The following is an 18498-nucleotide window of genomic DNA, read 5'->3' on the forward strand; positions in this document are numbered from 1 at the left end:
AGAATTAACCAAAACGTGTGCATGATTTTGGTGGAAGTCACTTGCTTTGTTTAGCATGATATTATTATAAAAAAGAGAAGAAAATGCATCCTCATTTCATCCAATAAAATATGTATATTGATTAAACACAAGGTTTTTGTTTATTCTGAAATAATAATAACATACTATATGCTTGGAGTTTACTTGTCAGAAATGGTATATAAATAATGTAGTATATACTTTCTCTGTCCCATTAAAAATGAAACGTTTTTTTCCTTTTTGGATTGTCCCATTAAAGATAAAACGTTTCCTAAAATAGAAATATCTCTATATCTATATTTTCATCTCTCTTACTTTCCTCTCTTCATTAACTCACGAAACAACACTATATAAAAACTTGTGTCAATTCCCAAATGTTGCATATTTAATGGGACAGAGGAAGTATTTGATGGGCCTTGAAGGACAGAAGAAATTTGAATTGCTAACAAATAGTACTACTATGAGAATATAGACAAGAAACCTATGTGGAACAAGAAACCTTTCTCTACTTTTTAAGTGGATAAGTGAATCCTATGAGGAACAAGAAATCTTTATTCTAAAACAGTTACACAACCACCTCTCTCATCCATCTTCTATCTGTATTATTTCCTTTCTCTACTTGTTTTCTCAGCCATTACTTAAATATATAAATTATTTTGTTTGTATATCTTGTTTTATTCCAACTCTATTTGTACATAGTTTGTGTCGTGATGTATTCCATCATTATTTGATTATTTCATAATATTCGTTATGAAAATAAATATAATACTATTATTATTTAATAAATATAATTAATATTTCTCACTTATGTAAAACTCTATTAGATGTTTAACACTGAAAGTAAAAAAATTTAAATGCATGTACAGTACTTATAAAATAACTAATCTCAATAAATAAATATTATTAGTATTAAACAATTAGCACAAATTAAGGAGTAAAAAGTATCGGTAAACTCCAATTAAATTAGTTAACTAGAATTCATAAATTTATTAATATTATTATATTTTGTAAAAAAGAACTAATATAACTATTTGGACTTATATAAATGTAGATTGAGGAAAGAAGTTGTTTAGGAAAATTTCACGTAGGATCCACGTGTTCAATTCATAATGGTTAGCACCAAATGTTGTGGGTGGGAAAAAATACTATAATATCGGTCTTATCGTATCGAAAAAACTGAAATTCGATATTTTTCAGTATAGTATAATACCTTATCGAAAGATTTCAGTAAGGTAACGATATGAATTTTCATACACTGCACCATAACAAATTTTAGTATATACCGTAAATTAAGGTATATACCGTAATTATGGTATATACTTAAAGAATATACCCCATACATGGGATATATCTGCGGTATATACCCATAAATATAAATATAGTTATATATAAAATATATTTAATATATTTATAAATTATAAAAAATATTGTGAAAATAATATAATTAATATCTATAATTCAAATATTATATTTTCGTTGATGTTACAACATACCAAAAAATAAGGTACGGTATCATTATTGAAATTCGTCATATCAAAAAATCGGTACGGTAAAATATATTGTACTGATCTACCCCTAATTGTAGGTGACGTAATGGAATTTCCTTTATTGAAGACCGGCGGCAGAGAGGCGCGGTGGTGGAGGGTGATCGGCGGCCTTGGGAAAGCTCGGCGGTTGGATAAAGCTGTGCGCAAGAGTATTCCCATCTAATAGCGGCATGGGTTTGGATCTGTTGACAAGACGATAACGTAAAGAACAAATAAAGATAGATATTGCTAGCTTTGGTTTGTGGCCGAAAGTCTCACAGCGGATGGTAGAGTTTGATCCGTGACCTCAAGTTCACTATAACTCCCCACTGCCAACTACCCTATAATCCGTTGATAAATATTGCTATTCTTGATTGATTAATTATTAAGGAAGACTCGTATGTGTGGATACAAATCAAATCATATAGAAAAGATATGGTAATTCATATGATATCTAAACAAACTAGGAGGCTTGATCCCTTTCAATGTTATAGAGCCACTATCTCCTATGTACATAAACAGAGACCAAATTTCAGCAACTAAGTATAATTTGCAATTAATTAATAATTCCAGTCATATCTTCTCTAAAATTATTAGTGCCAGTAAACATTTAAAATATTCATAAAATAAAGGTATTTTTTTTAGTAAATTCAGATATAATGTTAAAATATAGAATTACTAAAGAAGTAAAGATCGATTATTGAGATTGAATACCAAAATTTGACTTAGAAATACATATAAATACATATTGGATCCACCAAATGACCAAATGTTTGTTTAGCTTTGCCCAACACAAATCACTGACCACCTAGAGTCCTCGGCATCCACGGGGCACTTTCTGAACACAAGACTTAAATACGGAGACGGGAGAATTTTACGAGTCCGGAAAACATAGTAAACATCGAAAAAATGGTAAGTGGGACTCACATTATTATTAGTATTTAATGAGTTGTAATGGTGGATCGTAGTGGTATAAGTTGTAAATAAATTGAAGTACTATATAAATAAAAATGAGTTGTGGACAACTTTTCATAATAGAAATACTCATATTTTTATAAGATCGATGGAATTGGTAAATGTACGTATTTTTTAGGAGACGAATAATGGAAAAAATTAGAAGAAGTCTTGCTCGAAAATTTAAGTCTACCTAATAATGATGCTGATGTATAAATCAGGTGATTGTGAATATAAAGTAAGTTTCATAAATTGTACATGAATCAAAAAGATAAGGAAAATGAAAGATAACAATTCATGATAATTGCACTAATATCATGGTAGAGAATCTCCCCATCTCAAAATCATTGACGAAGAAGTTAAACGCTCTTCAATACATGTGTACATCTCTAAAAAAACTCTTTAAAAAAAAAACCCACACATTATTGAATTCAAGAATCTGAGTGATTAAACACTGACTCAGTGAACACACACACAGAGATGGCAGATGAAGATAATTCACCTGAATTCACATTAGATGAGGTGACTGCTCAAATGTGAAATGCCATTTTTTTTCTTTTAATACTCCATTTGTAAAGATTTCACCTTTGCTCATGTTTGATTGCCCCTTCTCATTTTTCTGTTGTTTTATCAACATTATAATCCTCTGCATGCTGAAATATCAACCACCAAGATCATTTTTCTCACTAATTTGGAGTTGTTTTTCTTTCTTCTGCATTTTATTTTTGTGGGGTTTCGGAAAAATGAGTTCTTGCAATGCTAAAACTATACATCAACAATCAATATCATTATTTCCAGACTAATTTGGAGTAATTTTTCTTTTTTCTGCATTTTCATTTTCTGGGGTTTGGGAAAAATGAGTTCTTGCAAGGCTGAAAATATCAACATTCATGATCATTTATTTTCTGACTAATTTGGATTTGTTTTTATTTCTTTTCTGCATTTTAATTTTTGTAGGGTTTGGGAAAAATTAGTTCTTGATTGGAGTTGTGTGTGTGTGTTATGTAAATATACATTGCATTTACAATTGGATATCGATTTACTATAATACTCCTATAAAAAAAATGAACTTTGGGGAATTTTATGATCTTTTGCTGCTGAATTTGAAATGGGATTTGAGATGTTTGGATTGGTAGCAGATGATCGAAATGGAAAGCTTACTCAACGAAATCGGAGAGAAAACGACCAGAGAAGAGTTCTGTCGGGAGCTTTCCATTAAATTTAAGTGAGCTCTTATTGTCATATGGTTGACTTTATAAGGAACTTGTTTCAACTCTTTGATTGGTTTTTGCTGTCTTTCTTATGCAGTGGTTGCATTAACCGTGCTGAAAAACCGCGTATAGATTGGGAACAGGTCGTTCTTCGTAGCCTTCTCTCTGTATAATTCATTAGTATGTATGTATGTATGCGTAGTTTAGGCATTTGAATCTATGATGATGTTGATGTTTCTTGTATTGCAGTTGCAGAGATGGTTCCGTGGTAAACTAACAAACGCAGCAGCTGTAGTCGTTCGGTTTAAGCCCAACAAAGGAAGTGTTGGTTCAAAGACTGCTGTATTGAGAAAGAGGAGTAGAGGTTGATTTCTTTTACAAGATACTTATGTTTCATACAAATTGTCAAGCTCTCGTGCACCACGTTAGCAAATACAATCGTCTTGTTTGATCTTGGACTCATAGAATTCGAAACTCGATGCCCTGATTTTGATCATTTGGAGATGATAAACTTCTGCAAATTTATGCAGTGCCAACAATCCCTGCTAGTGAAGCAGCTGTTGAGCTCCAAACCTTGATTTTCGAAGCTAGATCAGCTAAGGATTCTGCTTGGTGAGCATTCAATCTATGTTATACTGATCATTATCTGACATGTTGCTTTTGAAATTAGATGTCACTCTTTCGATAAGTATATTGATGTACAATCTCACTTCTTGATTCATAGGTTTGATGTGGCTTCCTTCCTGAGCTACAGAGTCACGTACTCGGGCGATCTGGTACGATACTACACTTTTCGTTTTCTGTCCCCTCCTTCGAATTCGCCTTCTTTTAGTCCTTCATCTATTAGGACTTGTGCATATATTGAAACAATGACACAAATATTCACATTTCAAATCATTTCCAAAAATATGACAGTTTGTTCGTGTGAGATTTACTGGCTTCGGAAAAGAGGAAGACGAATGGGTGAGCGTTAGCATGGCAGTACGCGAACGCTCAATCCCTTTGGAACATTCTGAATGCGACAAAGTCAGTGTTGGAGATCTCGTTCTCTGCTTCCGGGTAAAACCTTATTTCTTGTTGCATTTATCCTCTGTTGTTATTTCAAGGTGTGTAACACAGTCCATTGATTGCCAGGAAGCCGAGGATCATGCACTCTACTGTGATGCACGCGTTGTGGAAATCAAGAGGACGGTTCACGACAGCAGCCAATGCTTGTGCATTTTCACCATCCGTTGGGACGATGATGGTCTTGAGGTGTAATGTTTTTTTTTAGAAAGGATGTTTCATGTTGCAGTGGTGAAAATGTTGAGGTTTTCAGTTATGCTGATCGCAGGGGAAGGTTCCGGCGGAGAAACTGTGTTACAGGCCAAGGAAACCGGCGGCTAAAGATGGCGAGGATCGTAAGCTGGTGCCATTGCAGCTCGGTGTGGCTCAGAGCTTGCTGCAGCTGTTATGAGGCGACTAATCGAGACTAATCGAGCCGTGCATAAGGTCGGGTTTCCGACAGTATATTTTGATGGAATGAATGATTTTAGAATTGATTTTAGAATTCTTACCCTTTAGATTTCATCGCAAGTGTCTCTCCTCTCTCTCTCTCTAACACACAGTTAAGAACATGAAGAAAATAGTAATGGCTTTAATTGGTTAGTTTGCAATGGCAAAAAACTAGAACACTTGTTAAAGGGGACTTTAGACACATTTATTGACAAAAGATTATGACAAAAAAACAAGACATTAGTTAGTCTACTTTATGCAAAACAAACCTACAAAAGATCCTAACACTACCTTCTGTACTGCCCCTAATTGCCGCAAAACTCCTTGCGTGGTTCCGATGTTCACGCCGTTCGGTTCAACCTCATGCGTCGCGCCCTTTACGAAACTGTACCGGTTCAACCTCATGCGTCGTGCCCTTTACGAAACTGTACGCCCATAGCAAACTGACGCGATGAACAGATTTTTCTCCCATTTTTCCTGCAACGAACCAGATTCGGTTAACATGTTCGATGGATGATGTATGGGTGTTATCAGAGTTGTCGGTGGACCAACCTTGACATGTGTGGCCGGAAACGTGGTTGTACGCAGCGTCTCCTGTGATTCATCCACCGGCGTTCTTCTCGGTATACTTAGGATAAAAGCTGCCTGGTCAGGAGTTGCTGCAGTTGCAGTTATACGGTATCCCTGCTCCCAACGTTGGTGGATACCCTCGCTCGGATAGTGAAAATCAAGCTCCACAACCTATATCGGATTCAGTGGTGTAAATTACAAAATGCCACAAACTTAAAATACAATGAGAGATGACTAAAGTAGGAAACCTGTTTCGAAAATCCAGCACCACGAGTCATAACCACAGCCCATTTAAACTCTGATGTAGCCATGGAGGTCACGGAGAAACCTTCGCTCCACTTTTTGCTTATCCACTTGAACGGAAATGACTCGCTGACCTTGTAGGATTGTTGCACATAACGAGTCCCTGCAATTGATTAATGCACCTAAATGAACGTATATACAAATACATTGCAAAAAACTGAACGTTTAACCACAGGCTAAAACTTCACCTTTTGACATAACAACCAAGGAACTACCGTTGGTAGCTCCTGCGATTGCACTGATGTAGAACTTCTTTTCCCATTGTTTTATTATCCATTCCTGTATGCAGATCTAAATTAGTGTTTACGCACCAACATCTTCAAATCGAATCAAACGAAAATGAGAGCATATATTCATCATAAGTGCTAAAACCGCCACCAGGATGTACCTTGTCAAGAAAGAAAGGCGACAGTTGATATATTTGAGAGGTGAAGCCTGTACCGGCATCCATTACCAATGCCCACAAATTTTGGCAAGATGCTATGCAACTGATGAATAAGCCATCTCTGTTCCCCTTAGCAACAATCTGGGAAAGCCTTGCATCCGTCACATTAAAGTGATATCTTCAATATAAACCAAGAAACATGAATTTTGTAACTGAGACGAGCAAACAAAATACTACTAATAAACATGGAAACTAACTGGTGAATTACGTTCAAAAGAAAAATACGAGATACATGATAAGAACTCAGTGGAAACATTGAGAGAATCCAAGTGTGAACATATACCTTTGTTTCAAAGGTTTACGAGCATTATAAATGCTAATCCACTGTAATGCAGGCGACCCCAGTCGGACTTTCTTGTTAGGCTGTTTATCTTCCTCATCTTCAAAAGGCAGCCTACCTCGTTTTTGACCTACCTGATATATAAGCTTAATTTCCAACAAAGACAGAGGAATTAGACAAACGAAACTATGTAAGTGAGATATAGCAGATTAAGTGACAATAGGCACCTTCTGTGCACCCTCAGTTTTGATAGGTCTGATATCTGGATTTGGTCCAACTAATCCATCAAAGAGAGAGATACATTTTGCATAATTAGGTTCCTCGTCAAACTTCAAATTTACCACATATTCCACAAACGATTTGAAAGGCTGTGGAAAGAAGCAGCAAAGCGCTTCTGGCGATGTCGCCATTTTCGTCTTGCAAACGAGAAATCCTTTATTTTCACCCTATTGAAAAGAAGATCATACCAAGGGGGAAAAAGAATGCTGACATAAGTAAATGTCTGGAACGTCCCAAATCAAAACTTTGAACACCATAAGGTAGAAAAAAGAAGACCTGCAATCCTTGCCAAGGCAGACGTCCTCGCAAAAGAAAGACCAGTGTATAAACAAGAGATTCTAAATCATCCCTCCGACTCTCTGCTCTACCTAAATGAGCATGAACACTGGCATACCGAACAGTACCCCTGAAACCCATATTCAGACTCTAAAGATCAGGAAAACCTAAAGGGGAATTGCAAGCAGAGAAATAGAAAAATGTCAAGCATGTACAAACCTGAAAATATCCGGGCGTTGATCATATTCAATATGCAGGCCAGTATTTCCATCTCTCCATCTAGTAGCTGATGAAGTCACTATTAGAAACTAGATATGCCCAAAACAATAAAAGTAGATATTTCATTAAGGATGTGCAAGACATTTACCTAAACCAAGATCAACCAGGAATAACTTTTTTTCATCAGGACTTCCTACAGCACCAAGCAATAAGTTCTCAGGCTTCACATCCCCATGAACATACCTGCCATTTTTTGCATATAAGCAAAGTAATCCTAAGTAAGTCATTCTTCGAAAGTTAAGTTATCTTTACATACAAGTAGCTTGATATCTATTAATGCAGACATTGATGAGATTCACAGAGAAAATACCTACTGTAAAATGCTTACATACTTTGCTAACAAAAGTAAGTACCCAGCCATTCCACCACTACTAGCTTCCTTCACCTAATAGAAAGTACCAAACTATGTATATATCCTATGATAGCTACGGATACTTAGCCATCATCGGAACAGCATATATCTGGTTATAAGAATCTCAAAACAAATATGAACAGAGAGCACTATAGAAACAGTAACATGGTAATGTTACATACAATAAACTATCATTGGAATGATGCCTACAAATTATAATTATAATCATATTGATACACCTACTTCAAACCGGGCGAAAAAGGAACTATTCTAACACTTACACATACCATGAAAAAAGATAATCGCGGTAACAAGTAATACAACTAACAAGATAGAAAATTATCTTATGAACTTTCCCAGATGAAACAAGCCACTGTTAATACTCTTAAACCAGACATGCAAAACATGTGAGGAGTATTACATTTATGCAGATAAAGAAAGTAAATTAACAACAGAGAAACCACACTTGCACTTGGAGATGAAATCTCACCCTCTGGCATGAATTTTCTCTAATATTGAAATTGATTCGATGGCAATGCAAGCCACCATTTCAACCGACATAGGCATACTGCAATTTGACAAGTTTGATAAGATTACAACACATAGGATAATTAGGGAAAAAAAAAAAAGAAAAAAACAAGGAACATACTTAATCTGAGAATTATTATTGCATATATCCCACAGGCTTGGTCCGAGAATGTCCATTACCTGTCCAACCCAAGTGCTACTTAAAAATTAGAACCTATAAGGAAAAGTAAATGAAAAACGAGACCATGCAATATGCTTACCATGATATAATATTCACCTTGTCGGCCTTTGTAGTGGACATGTGGAACACCGTGGCTTCCTCCTAAAGTACTGAGAGTGATGCAGTAGAAAAGATAAGATCAGAGATACATCCACCATCTAATTGACGCAAAAGAAACAGAAATGCTTACTTGTAAACTTGCCACTCATGAGGTGGACCATGGGTACATCCTTTACTGTTGCGATGTTCAAATTTTAAGGCCACCTATAGAGACCATTCCAAAAATTTTAGAATTTGGAGTAAGAAATATTTGGTTAAGTATAATATCACACAAATCAAATGCATACATATGTACCTCTATAGCTCCAGGACCCGTCCTTACATGAATGTTACCACCAGTGATGCGGCGACCAACATACACTTGTCCAAAACCTCCCTTTCCCAGCTTTTTTTCAAGTCTGTATGTTGGTGAACCACCAACCTGAACCTATATAATTCAAAACATGGAATCAAACTGATCATTACATGATGAGATAAGAAGATTGTCCCATTCGCATTAGGCCAGCAACAGTGTGTTTTGTATATATATTAATCAATAACTGTATGCATATTTTTATAACATGAGCACAGATTGTTAAAGTTCACATTCGGAAGTCATAGATTCAAAAGATAGTATCCAGGCACAACCCTGCTAGCATCAACCAAAACTAAATGATGAAGTAACAAGTACAATGCAGAAACACATTCATACTGAAACACCATTTGTAACATTGTGAACCTATAGGTGACTGCTTTAAAACCATTTCGAGAGGACAGACAATAGCCACATGAAAATGGCTGATGTATTAGCAAACTGTATAGCAATGCTTTTTGAATCTTTCCAGTTAAAAATCATATCAATGTCTACCAGGCACCAGTATTAAATAAAACTGGCCATAATTTGTCAACCTGCATAGACTAAAAGTAGTGAAAAATCATGCATTTTACAACATTATATCATTTGAATATTTTACTTAACTATCAATGCCTACATATAATAGATATAGTACTTCGAGATTCAGTTTTCATAAATTAGATGGAGTTTCATCATCGTAATATTTTATTCATCCTAATCAATGCCACTCACTCAAGATTCCAATTTTTCCCACAATATCACAAAACCTTGTGCTTTTCCGAGAAGGTGTATGCGCAGTGTGAGGGTACCACCCTGTATTTTTCTAAAGAGGGTGAATGTTTCCATGTGCCTCTTTCCAGATGATATTAACATAAAAAAAATGGCAACACACTGAAATCAACAAGTACTCAAAATGCATTAAACATTAAATTTATCAGTTTCAGATACCCAATGCAATCTAACATAAATATTAAATTTCAATTGCCTCAGCCAATAAAAAGCTTGAAACTTTTAGTTAAATATAACAATCTATCATATCGAAAAACAAGCATGCAGAAACCATCATCATCATCATCTGAAACAAGAAAGCCACCATGAACTACAACGAGAATTCAAATTCTCACCTTCTCAGGAAGGGGCGTGGAGGGTAATTCATCATCACCCACATTTCCCCTCTCTGGGCTTTTGCCGCCGCTATCCATTGCTTTCTCTCCGACCTCCTCCCTCTCGTCCTCCGGAACCAGCTTATCCTCTTCAACCACCTTCACTTCAACCGCCGCCGCTGCCGCCGCCGCTGCCGCTGCCGCTGCCGCCGCCGCCGCTTTCCTCCTCCTCGTACGCGTAGCTATCGCTGCGTTTTCCCCCTCCGGCTTCCCTCTTTTCTCACTATCCTGATTCTGATTATCGCCGACGTTCTTGTCGCCCTCATACGCCACTGGCTGGTCCTGCCGCTTCTGCTTACCTCTCCCCACTCCGCCACGCAGCGCCCGCATCGTTCATCCTCCAATTTCTAGCATTCACTCCCTGAATTGAAAACAATTGAACCTAAGAAAACAGCCACGTCTCAATTCCGGCGAGAAATCAATCAATCTGTGTGACTACATGCCGACGTTGTTTCACCATCCATTCCGCCGGAATTAGGGCTTAATCAGATACTCAAAACACACAGAAGAAGCAATACGTACCAGAAATCGGAATTGAATTGCGAAACAAAGCGGCGATCGTCGAAATGTAGTGAGAAAAGCGATGATTGAACAGCTAGGGTTTTGAAACGGAGCGCGAAAACTAAGTGATCGGATTTTTCAGAGAAACAAACAGTACACGATTTTGCTTTTTCCGGAGAGGGAATTGTGTGCGAATATTTTTGGAAACGTGTTTAATTAAAATTAAAATTAAAACCGTCTCAACGATTTGCAGAATTGGCTTATTAAGGGAGGATAACGAAATGACGAAAAAACCCTTGTTCATAACGGTTGAGAGGTTGTTATCTAAAGCGAAGCTAGGGGCAAATATGAAAGACGACTTATATGGAATTCTCCAATCTGGGCTTTTCCAATTTTACTCAAGGAGTTTGGTCTTGAAAATTACAGGTACTAACTTTGGACAAATTTTATTTTTTACTAACTTTAAAAGAGATTATGTATAGACAAAATAGGTGAGAATCATATTGACCCCACAATACATGTGCATAAACACTTGATTCGTTGTAATTGTGATATAGATAGAATAGATAATTTGATTACACTAATGAATGTATTTCATTAACACCTTGAGCCATAAAATGGACAAAAAAGATTCTTCTTCCGGTTTTAAATGTATATATCTATTTAATCGCTTTAAACATATGAAAACTTTGAACTATTAGCTTGTCAGTTTGATAATACTACTATGTATTGTTAATTTTATATTCATATATATAATTTAATACGTTACGAAGACAAACAAAAGCTCGTCTAGCTCAGTTGGTAGAGCGCAAGGCTCTTAACCTTGTGGTCGTGGGTTCGAGCCCCACGGTGGGCGTTTTATTATATATTAATTTTTGTACACATAGGCCATTTATATACTTTTAAATAAATGGGTCATTTGTATACTTTAAATTAAAATAAATTTATGGTAGATTTTCACGATCTAAAGTTCTTAAATCATATAGTACTTCATACATGTATAGCTTTATTTAGTAATCTTAAAAGCAAAACAAGAATTCTTGATGAAATTATTGAAGTGGACAATGTGAAGGGTAATCCTAAAAGATGTGTGTTGATTTTGTTTTCCGAATTTTTGTATTGGCTGGTGACCTACTTTCTTTTCTAAGGATATTTATCAAGCCTCGGTTTTAATACATTGAACTCCAAATTTGTTGATCTCTCGGGTTAACTTTAGCTAATATGGTCACATGATAATTTCAAGAGTTAAATTGAAAATAATTATATTGCTAATCTATGGATATGATATTGCAAAAGATTACAAATGCGACAAGGTGGATGGTAGGCCAAAAATCATTCCTTTAATGCAAAACAGATATACCTAAAGATTAGGAATTGTTCTATTTAAAGTCAAAAATAATTATCATCTTCATAATTTTACACTACTTTTGGTGCAATAATTTATGGCCCATGTTTTACAAGATTCAGCAGGCAAAAAAGTGAATGCATTATCAAGATGCATCAATTGATATGTTTTGAAATATTAATGTTAATGCTCCATTATTATATAGCGGGCATATATCACATCAAGTTAGGAAATGTAATGTATCAAGTTGGTCGAATTAAAATGAATTCATATCGTAGGAATACAAAATCACGTGAATTCCTACTAAAACAGGAGTGGATGCATACATTACCGAGTCAATAAGGCTGTAACTCTAAAACATTGCTTCCAGTCCGTGAGCAGAAGTCTCATTTTTTTCGGACGCGAATTTTAAAAAATGTTAAGAAAAATGGTAAAAAAAAATAGTTAGTGGAATATGAGTTTCACTTATATTACATATGGAGTAGTTTTAAATGAAATGCGAGTGGAATAAGTTAGTTGAATGTAGCTTATATAATAGTAAAAGTGAACCGGGACTCTTATTCACGGCATGCACACCGACCGAAATGGGAAAAAAGGACTCCTATTCGCGGACAGGATGAGTAATTTTTGAGTGATTTTTTCTTTAAAAATACTCCTTGTTCTATAATCCAAAAAATTAACGAGAATATAACAATCCATTAATTTTCATATACTCCTTTTGATTGAAAATTGTTGAGAAAGATCTCAAAATTGGATGGATTATTAATAACAAAGTAAAACTCGAACACTAATAGTGATATAGTATCAATAATCTGTCTGAGTTAAAGACCTTAAATTTGTTGATCATTTTTTTATTTCCCATAGTTTTGTTTGGTAAATATTTATGCTTTTTATTTGAAGTTTTAATCTCAGTAGTAGTGATAATAGTATGTGGACAGAAGCCTAATTAAAATGCTATCTTATCTCCTGTTTCCTTTCCAAGTATATATTCCAGAAGCTGAATCAAAATGCTTTCATATCTCTTATTTCCTTGTCAAATACTACTATAATTGAGTTCAAATTAGATTAATCACGAGAACTACTACAACTAAATGGTATTGAGTCAATTCCGAATTCTAAAACTCCCATTTTTTTCTCTAAAAATATTAGTATTCTACAATCCAAAAAAATAACATGTAACAATCCATTAAGTTTTAATCTCAGTAGTATATAATCTTATTTATAGGTGGAGAAATGAGTTAATTTAAAGTTGGGAATGGGGTATATATGTTGATTATTGAGAATACATGTATTACTTTGTTTGGTATATGTTTGGTAAATATAATGTTCAATTTTGAATTCTATGAAAAGGGAGAACACAAATTTCAATAAATTTTCTATTTTTGCTCTCTGCAACATTTTATAACCTAACCTTATTAATTGTTTGGAGACTTTCACACATTTTCATTCAATTAACTTTTACGGAAGAGATAAGTTTTTCAAAATATTTATTTTGTACACTAAAAATAACTAGATCAGGAAACACTACCCAACTCTAGTAGAGTAATAATAGTATGTGGACAGGAACCAAATGAAAATGCATTTTCATATATTGGAATACAAAATCAGGAGTAAATATTGAGTCAATTTCTAAGGATATAATCCAACAAATTAAACTAGCAGGTATATAACAATCCAGTAGTTTTCGTATGTTGATTTAAGAATGACCTCAAAATTAATATTCAGTGGAGGATATATAACAATTAAGCAAACTCGGATACTAATAGAGATCAATATATCACTAATTTGGAGTTGTATTAGTTGAAGACATAAAATTTATCATTTGTAGGTGGTGAATTAATTTAAAGTTGGGAATGGGATATGTATGTTGAGAGTGAGAAGATAAATAAATACTTCCTCCGTCCCTGAATAAGAGTTACTAATTTCTATTTTGGTCCGTCCCCAATTAAGAATAGCACTTCACTTTTACCATAAATGATAGGTAGGTCTCCCATTCCACTAACTCATTTCATTCACATTTTATTATAAAACCAATATAAAAAAATGGGTCCACATTCCACTAACTTTTTCAACCAACTTTTCTTTACATTTCTTAGAACTCATGCCCGATCAGAGTGCTACTCCTAATGAGGGACGGAGGGAGTAAATAAATAAAGAATACTACTATATGTGTAGACCAATAAGAATGGTCCAATTCCATGCAGATTTAGGAAAGGTTGGCAGGTGTGATGGATATCTCCATCTCCATTTCCATTCATTAATAAGAGTGGAGATTTTAGATTCACATTCACACAGCCTACACTCTCATTCTCACACAGCTTACACTCTCAACCTCTGTTTCGAATTTCAGCTTCGTCTCCGGTCGCCAGCTCTGAATTCGTCGGCGTCGTCTCCATCACCGTATGCGTATGTTAAACTTCTCCTTTCCTTTCCTTGCACAAATCTAATTTTTGAAACTTAATTCCATTTTGTTAATTAATTGACCTTTCTTATGCAGATTTAGGAAAGTTTAATTATCTCCATCTCGCTTGCACTCTCAGTCTCAACTCACCCTTCCGCCTCTCTCTCTGCTTGCTTACGCTCTCAGTTCACACACTCTTTCGCCGTCGCCACCTCTGAAGTCCTCACCGTCTCGGTATGTTCCCATTTCCTTTCCTTTCCTTTCAGATCTGCTGCTCAAATGATAGCTAATTAATCAGTGGTGAAATGGTTGTGAAGGAAGTTTCTAATGATCCATGCTGATGTTGTACTTGCCTATTAGGCGTAGTCTCATGTTTTGGTCAAAGATTAGGTTGTTGTTGGATTTGATCATTTGCACTCTTCTTATGGAATCTATTGAATTAATTTATGCTACTCATTGATTGATTCTTGTGAAGTTGAAACATCCACAACTAGTAGTATTCGGATAGATGCACTTCTCTTTCGTGTTTTTGATGCTAACCTGCACTTCCTATACATATGTTTGTGCTTATGATGCTTGATTCTCTAGTTGTGAGAATGTGTTATGAAAAGGATTTGTACAAAAGTTAAATCCAGAGTTTTGATGTTCAGAAGCAGCAGGTGTGTTGGCATTCATAAATCCCAAATCATGATCCTTGTTTCATTCAAAGGCTTTAACTAAAATCTTACAAGGTTTAGAGATGAAGAAACAGAGTATTAGTCATCATAAGTTCTGCACTCATCTGTTTCAGTATTATCCTTGCACTAGTTCTCCAATGGATCGGCTTCCTTCTGCAATTATGATCAATTGTTGTGTTTCTGCTACAAATTTTGTGCTTTTTTCTTGCCTTTGACAACTAATTAACAAGTCAATTTTGTGCAGATACACTAAGTCATGTCTACATTAGTACTGGCACTTACTATCCTATCTTTGGTTGCGGCCGGAATCGTAGCAGGCCACAACGTCACCATCACTCTCTTGGACTCCGCTGTAGCCAGAGGAGCTGGTTGGACTCCGCTGTAGCCAGAGGAGCTGGTACGTACATACACACACATATACATATATGTTTAATTCTAAATTGTTGCTAATTCATTGCCTAACTATTTGTATATATAGTCTGTCTAGACGGCACCCCTCCGGCCTATGCTTATAGCCCAGGGTTCGGAGACGGAGTAGACAACTGGCACGTATACCTAGAGGTATATGAATATGAACTTTTGTGGATTTTTATCATTTACTTCTATTATGGTTGAGTTTATAAGCTTTTATGATAATAAGACTAACAATTTGGAGTTGCAAGGGTGGTGGGTGGTGTCGGGATGTAGCTGAATGCCTCAATAGAAGCAGAACTAACTATGGAAGTAGTGCTGAGCTTATGTTGACGCAGAATGGTATCGCATCCTTTGGAGGGATGCTCGACGCCAATTCCACCTTTAATCCCGGTATATATGTGTAGTTAAATCTAATCAAAATCACAATTTCATTTCTCTAATTTGAAATATATAACTTAATTATAGCATATGTATGACTTTAGATTTCTACAATTGGCACGTGGTCAAAATCTTCTACTGTGACGGCTCATCTTTCATGTCAGATGTTCAGGATGTAGACCCGGTAAGTTTTTAAATTTCTTCCATGTCACCAATAAGCACAATTAGTTATACTAACCTAACATTCGCTCTTTTAAAAACCGGACTGGATGGTTCAACACGAACTAGAAGGTTGATGAGTCCGGTTTAGTCCTAATTGTATGTTTTACTCAATTCAATTATAGCTACATCGCTTCACTCATTTTTTAATTTCTGAAACATTTACGTAGAAGTACAACCTGACTTATAGAGGTGCGAGAATATATGATCCATGATGGATGAGCTCCTACGAATCGGAATGGGAAATGCAAAAAATGTATGTGCTATTAAATTATAATAACTCTTGAATTAATTAAATTTTGATTGCTACTTGATATTAATTTATATTACTTTTATAGGCTTTATTGTCAGGCGGTTCGGCAGGTGGATTAGCTACAACTTTACATTGTGATAAGTTTCAATCGTTGTTTCACAGCACAACTAGAGTAAAGTGTGTATTTGATTCAGGCTTTTTCATTCATGGGTAAGACTATCTAGATTAATTACCTAATTATCGAAAAAAAAAATTATGGAATATATTATTGTAAACTACATTATCATTGATTAATTTTGTTTGGCTCACTAGAGAGCATTTTTTTGGGGCTGATTGGAGGGAATCTTTCTTCTCTAGAGTGGTATCTACACATGTATGTATTCTTTTTATTTTAGTCTACTTTGTTATATAATCAAGTAGTATTATATATTATTAACACGTGGATTCTTACATCAATTCCTCATTTTTGTTATGTATATATAGGGTTTGACGAATATGTTGCCCACATCATGCACATCCAAATTTAGCCCAACTCTGGTATAAATATAGTACTCTCTCTATCCCATGTTACCTGAGTCATTTTTTTTGCACTTATTTTGGAAAAATGATAATAAATAGTTGAAAAAAGAGAGTAAAGCAAGTGAGGGAATACGAATGAGAAGACTCTTCTCTACATTATTCTCCCTCTTAATTTACTCTCTCTATACTTTAACTATTTATTATCATTTTTCGAAATGAGTGCAAAAAAGAAGTGACTTAAGTAACGTGAGACAGAGGGAGTATTAGTTAACTTATCTTCATTACTTTTTCGGATAATATAATTAAGCATTCCTCATAATCATATTTGTATTTGTAGTGTTTATTTCCTGAAAATTTGGTCCCAGATATCCAAACCCCACTATTTTTAATTGAATCGGCATTTGACGCATATCAGGTATGAGCAATCTTATAATGTAATAATTATTAGTATTGATTTCATTAATTATCTATATTTTTTATTTCCAATCTACCCATCACAGATAGGAATTACTTTGTTCCCGGCTAAAAGCCCACAATGGACCAGTTGCATCCTAAACTTGATGCTTTGCAATTCGACTGACCTAGAAATCATGAAAGGTATATACAATATAATTGCCATTTTTAACTCGATTTAATATGAATCAATCTCTCATACTATTTGTTTTATTTAGATTTTAGGTTGATATTGATAAATACGCTGAAAAGTACAATTGCGAATAGCTCCTCAAGAAGAGGCTATTTTGTACATAGCTGCTACCTACATGGCCATATGGAAGACATAAGCAGTTCGACATGCTCATTGATTGTTGGAAACGGACTTGCTAATAAAGTGAGTGAAATTATATAAAGTATCTGTCACACAAATTGGTTGGTCACACACTACTAATTTAATATGAAGTGTATTTTTCAGAATATAGCCGAAGCCGTGGGAGACTGGTATTTCGACCGGAGCGAGTTCCAGGAGATGGATATGGTCAACAACTTGCCACGGAACTGCACTGTCGACGACCGACCTATTTTGGAGAAAAAGTGTAGCGATTATTATATTCATCATTAGATGTCATGAATTGATAGCATGTAAATTTGAATTTCCATTTTCAATTATGAATGAAGGGTTAAACTTTTCAGTTAAATTCGAATTATTAATTACAAGTTAATTGATGGTGATAATGTAGGTTATGAGTTATGAAATGAAATAAGTGGGTGATATGTCATCTATAAAACCTAGATGTTGCAACTCAATGGTGGTGATGGTGATTATGAAATTGCTACTTTGCAATTGTTGATGACTTAATACACAATTACCCTTGCCCAAACCCAGATACACAGTTGTTGCTACAGATATGCTTGCTTATTGTCAAGGCTTTCTTTCAAACTTCATTTAATAATTGGTGATCAAACAATATAAGATTAATTGCTCAAAATCAATGTCTTTGTATCTTATGATTTCTTATGTTTTATTTGTTGGAAAAGAGTGGATTACATAACCAAAGTCTATC

The 18498-nt window shown here is 35.1% G+C and overlaps 2 protein-coding genes, 1 non-coding gene and 1 pseudogene across 6 annotated transcripts; 3 read left to right on the plus strand and 1 right to left on the minus strand.

Annotated features, from left to right (window-relative positions):
• The first annotated feature begins 2855 nt into the window (after window positions 1-2855).
• Window positions 2856-5278, plus strand: LOC125207667 (protein SAWADEE HOMEODOMAIN HOMOLOG 1-like). The gene is made up of 9 exons (XM_048107104.2): window positions 2856-3020; window positions 3638-3723; window positions 3807-3852; window positions 3959-4073; window positions 4240-4321; window positions 4434-4485; window positions 4625-4768; window positions 4844-4963; window positions 5043-5278. The coding sequence occupies exons 1-9, from the start codon at window positions 2979-2981 to the stop codon at window positions 5163-5165; spliced, it is 810 nt and encodes a 269-aa protein (XP_047963061.1). The 5' UTR covers window positions 2856-2978; the 3' UTR covers window positions 5166-5278.
• A 47-nt stretch (window positions 5279-5325) lies between these two features.
• Window positions 5326-11096, minus strand: LOC125207666 (casein kinase 1-like protein HD16). 3 transcript variants are annotated; one of them, XM_089061219.1, is made up of 17 exons: window positions 10815-11096; window positions 10254-10653; window positions 9091-9222; window positions 8926-8999; window positions 8776-8845; window positions 8637-8695; window positions 8478-8555; window positions 7724-7818; window positions 7576-7642; window positions 7357-7486; window positions 7029-7247; window positions 6805-6947; window positions 6465-6612; window positions 6265-6355; window positions 6022-6179; window positions 5756-5944; window positions 5326-5680 (listed from the first exon to the last, which is right to left on the minus strand). In XM_089061219.1, the coding sequence occupies exons 2-17, from the start codon at window positions 10620-10622 to the stop codon at window positions 5621-5623; spliced, it is 2082 nt and encodes a 693-aa protein (XP_088917345.1). In that variant the 5' UTR covers window positions 10623-10653; window positions 10815-11096; the 3' UTR covers window positions 5326-5620. The 3 variants fall into 3 exon arrangements, with proteins under 3 accessions (XP_088917345.1, XP_047963058.2, XP_047963057.2); XM_048107101.2 differs by having other exon boundaries at window positions 6465-6639; window positions 10254-10674; window positions 10815-11092; XM_048107100.2 differs by having other exon boundaries at window positions 6465-6639; window positions 10815-11091.
• LOC125206493 (pectin acetylesterase 11-like) lies at window positions 11075-18132 on the plus strand (annotated as a pseudogene). The gene is made up of 13 exons (XR_016132884.1): window positions 11075-11219; window positions 15461-15613; window positions 15695-15777; window positions 15879-16020; window positions 16113-16192; window positions 16398-16483; window positions 16566-16690; window positions 16793-16853; window positions 16964-17017; window positions 17337-17414; window positions 17500-17596; window positions 17671-17828; window positions 17910-18132. The product of XR_016132884.1 is annotated as a pectin acetylesterase 11-like (transcript).
• TRNAK-CUU (transfer RNA lysine (anticodon CUU)) lies at window positions 11577-11649 on the plus strand. The gene has a single exon. It is a non-coding gene; the product is annotated as a tRNA-Lys (tRNA).
• Window positions 18133-18498: the final 366 nt, after the last annotated feature.

This window comes from Salvia hispanica, chromosome 6, assembly GCF_029641045.1.
Source record: "Salvia hispanica isolate PSC_SH4W2 chromosome 6, Shi_PSC_v1, whole genome shotgun sequence".
NCBI classification, from domain to species: Eukaryota; Viridiplantae; Streptophyta; class Magnoliopsida; order Lamiales; family Lamiaceae; genus Salvia; species Salvia hispanica.

Excerpts from the sequence above, each read along its gene's own strand:
- LOC125207666 (XM_048107101.2), bottom strand. The coding sequence starts at position 10,622 with ATGCGGGCGCTGCGTGGCGGAGTGGGGAGAGGTAAGCAGAAGCGGCAG. Across the intron at positions 6,948-7,028 it reads AAACTGAGGGTGCACAGAAG|CTTATATATCAGGTAGGTCA; the intron begins GTGCCTATTGTC and ends TTGGAAATTAAG. Across the intron at positions 6,640-6,804 it reads CGTAAACCTTTGAAACAAAG|ATATCACTTTAATGTGACGG; the intron begins GTATATGTTCAC and ends TTTATATTGAAG.
- LOC125207667 (XM_048107104.2), top strand. The coding sequence starts at position 2,979 with ATGGCAGATGAAGATAATTCACCTGAATTCACATTAGATGAG. Across the intron at positions 4,074-4,239 it reads ATTGAGAAAGAGGAGTAGAG|TGCCAACAATCCCTGCTAGT; the intron begins GTTGATTTCTTT and ends AAATTTATGCAG. Across the intron at positions 4,486-4,624 it reads TCACGTACTCGGGCGATCTG|TTTGTTCGTGTGAGATTTAC; the intron begins GTACGATACTAC and ends AAAATATGACAG.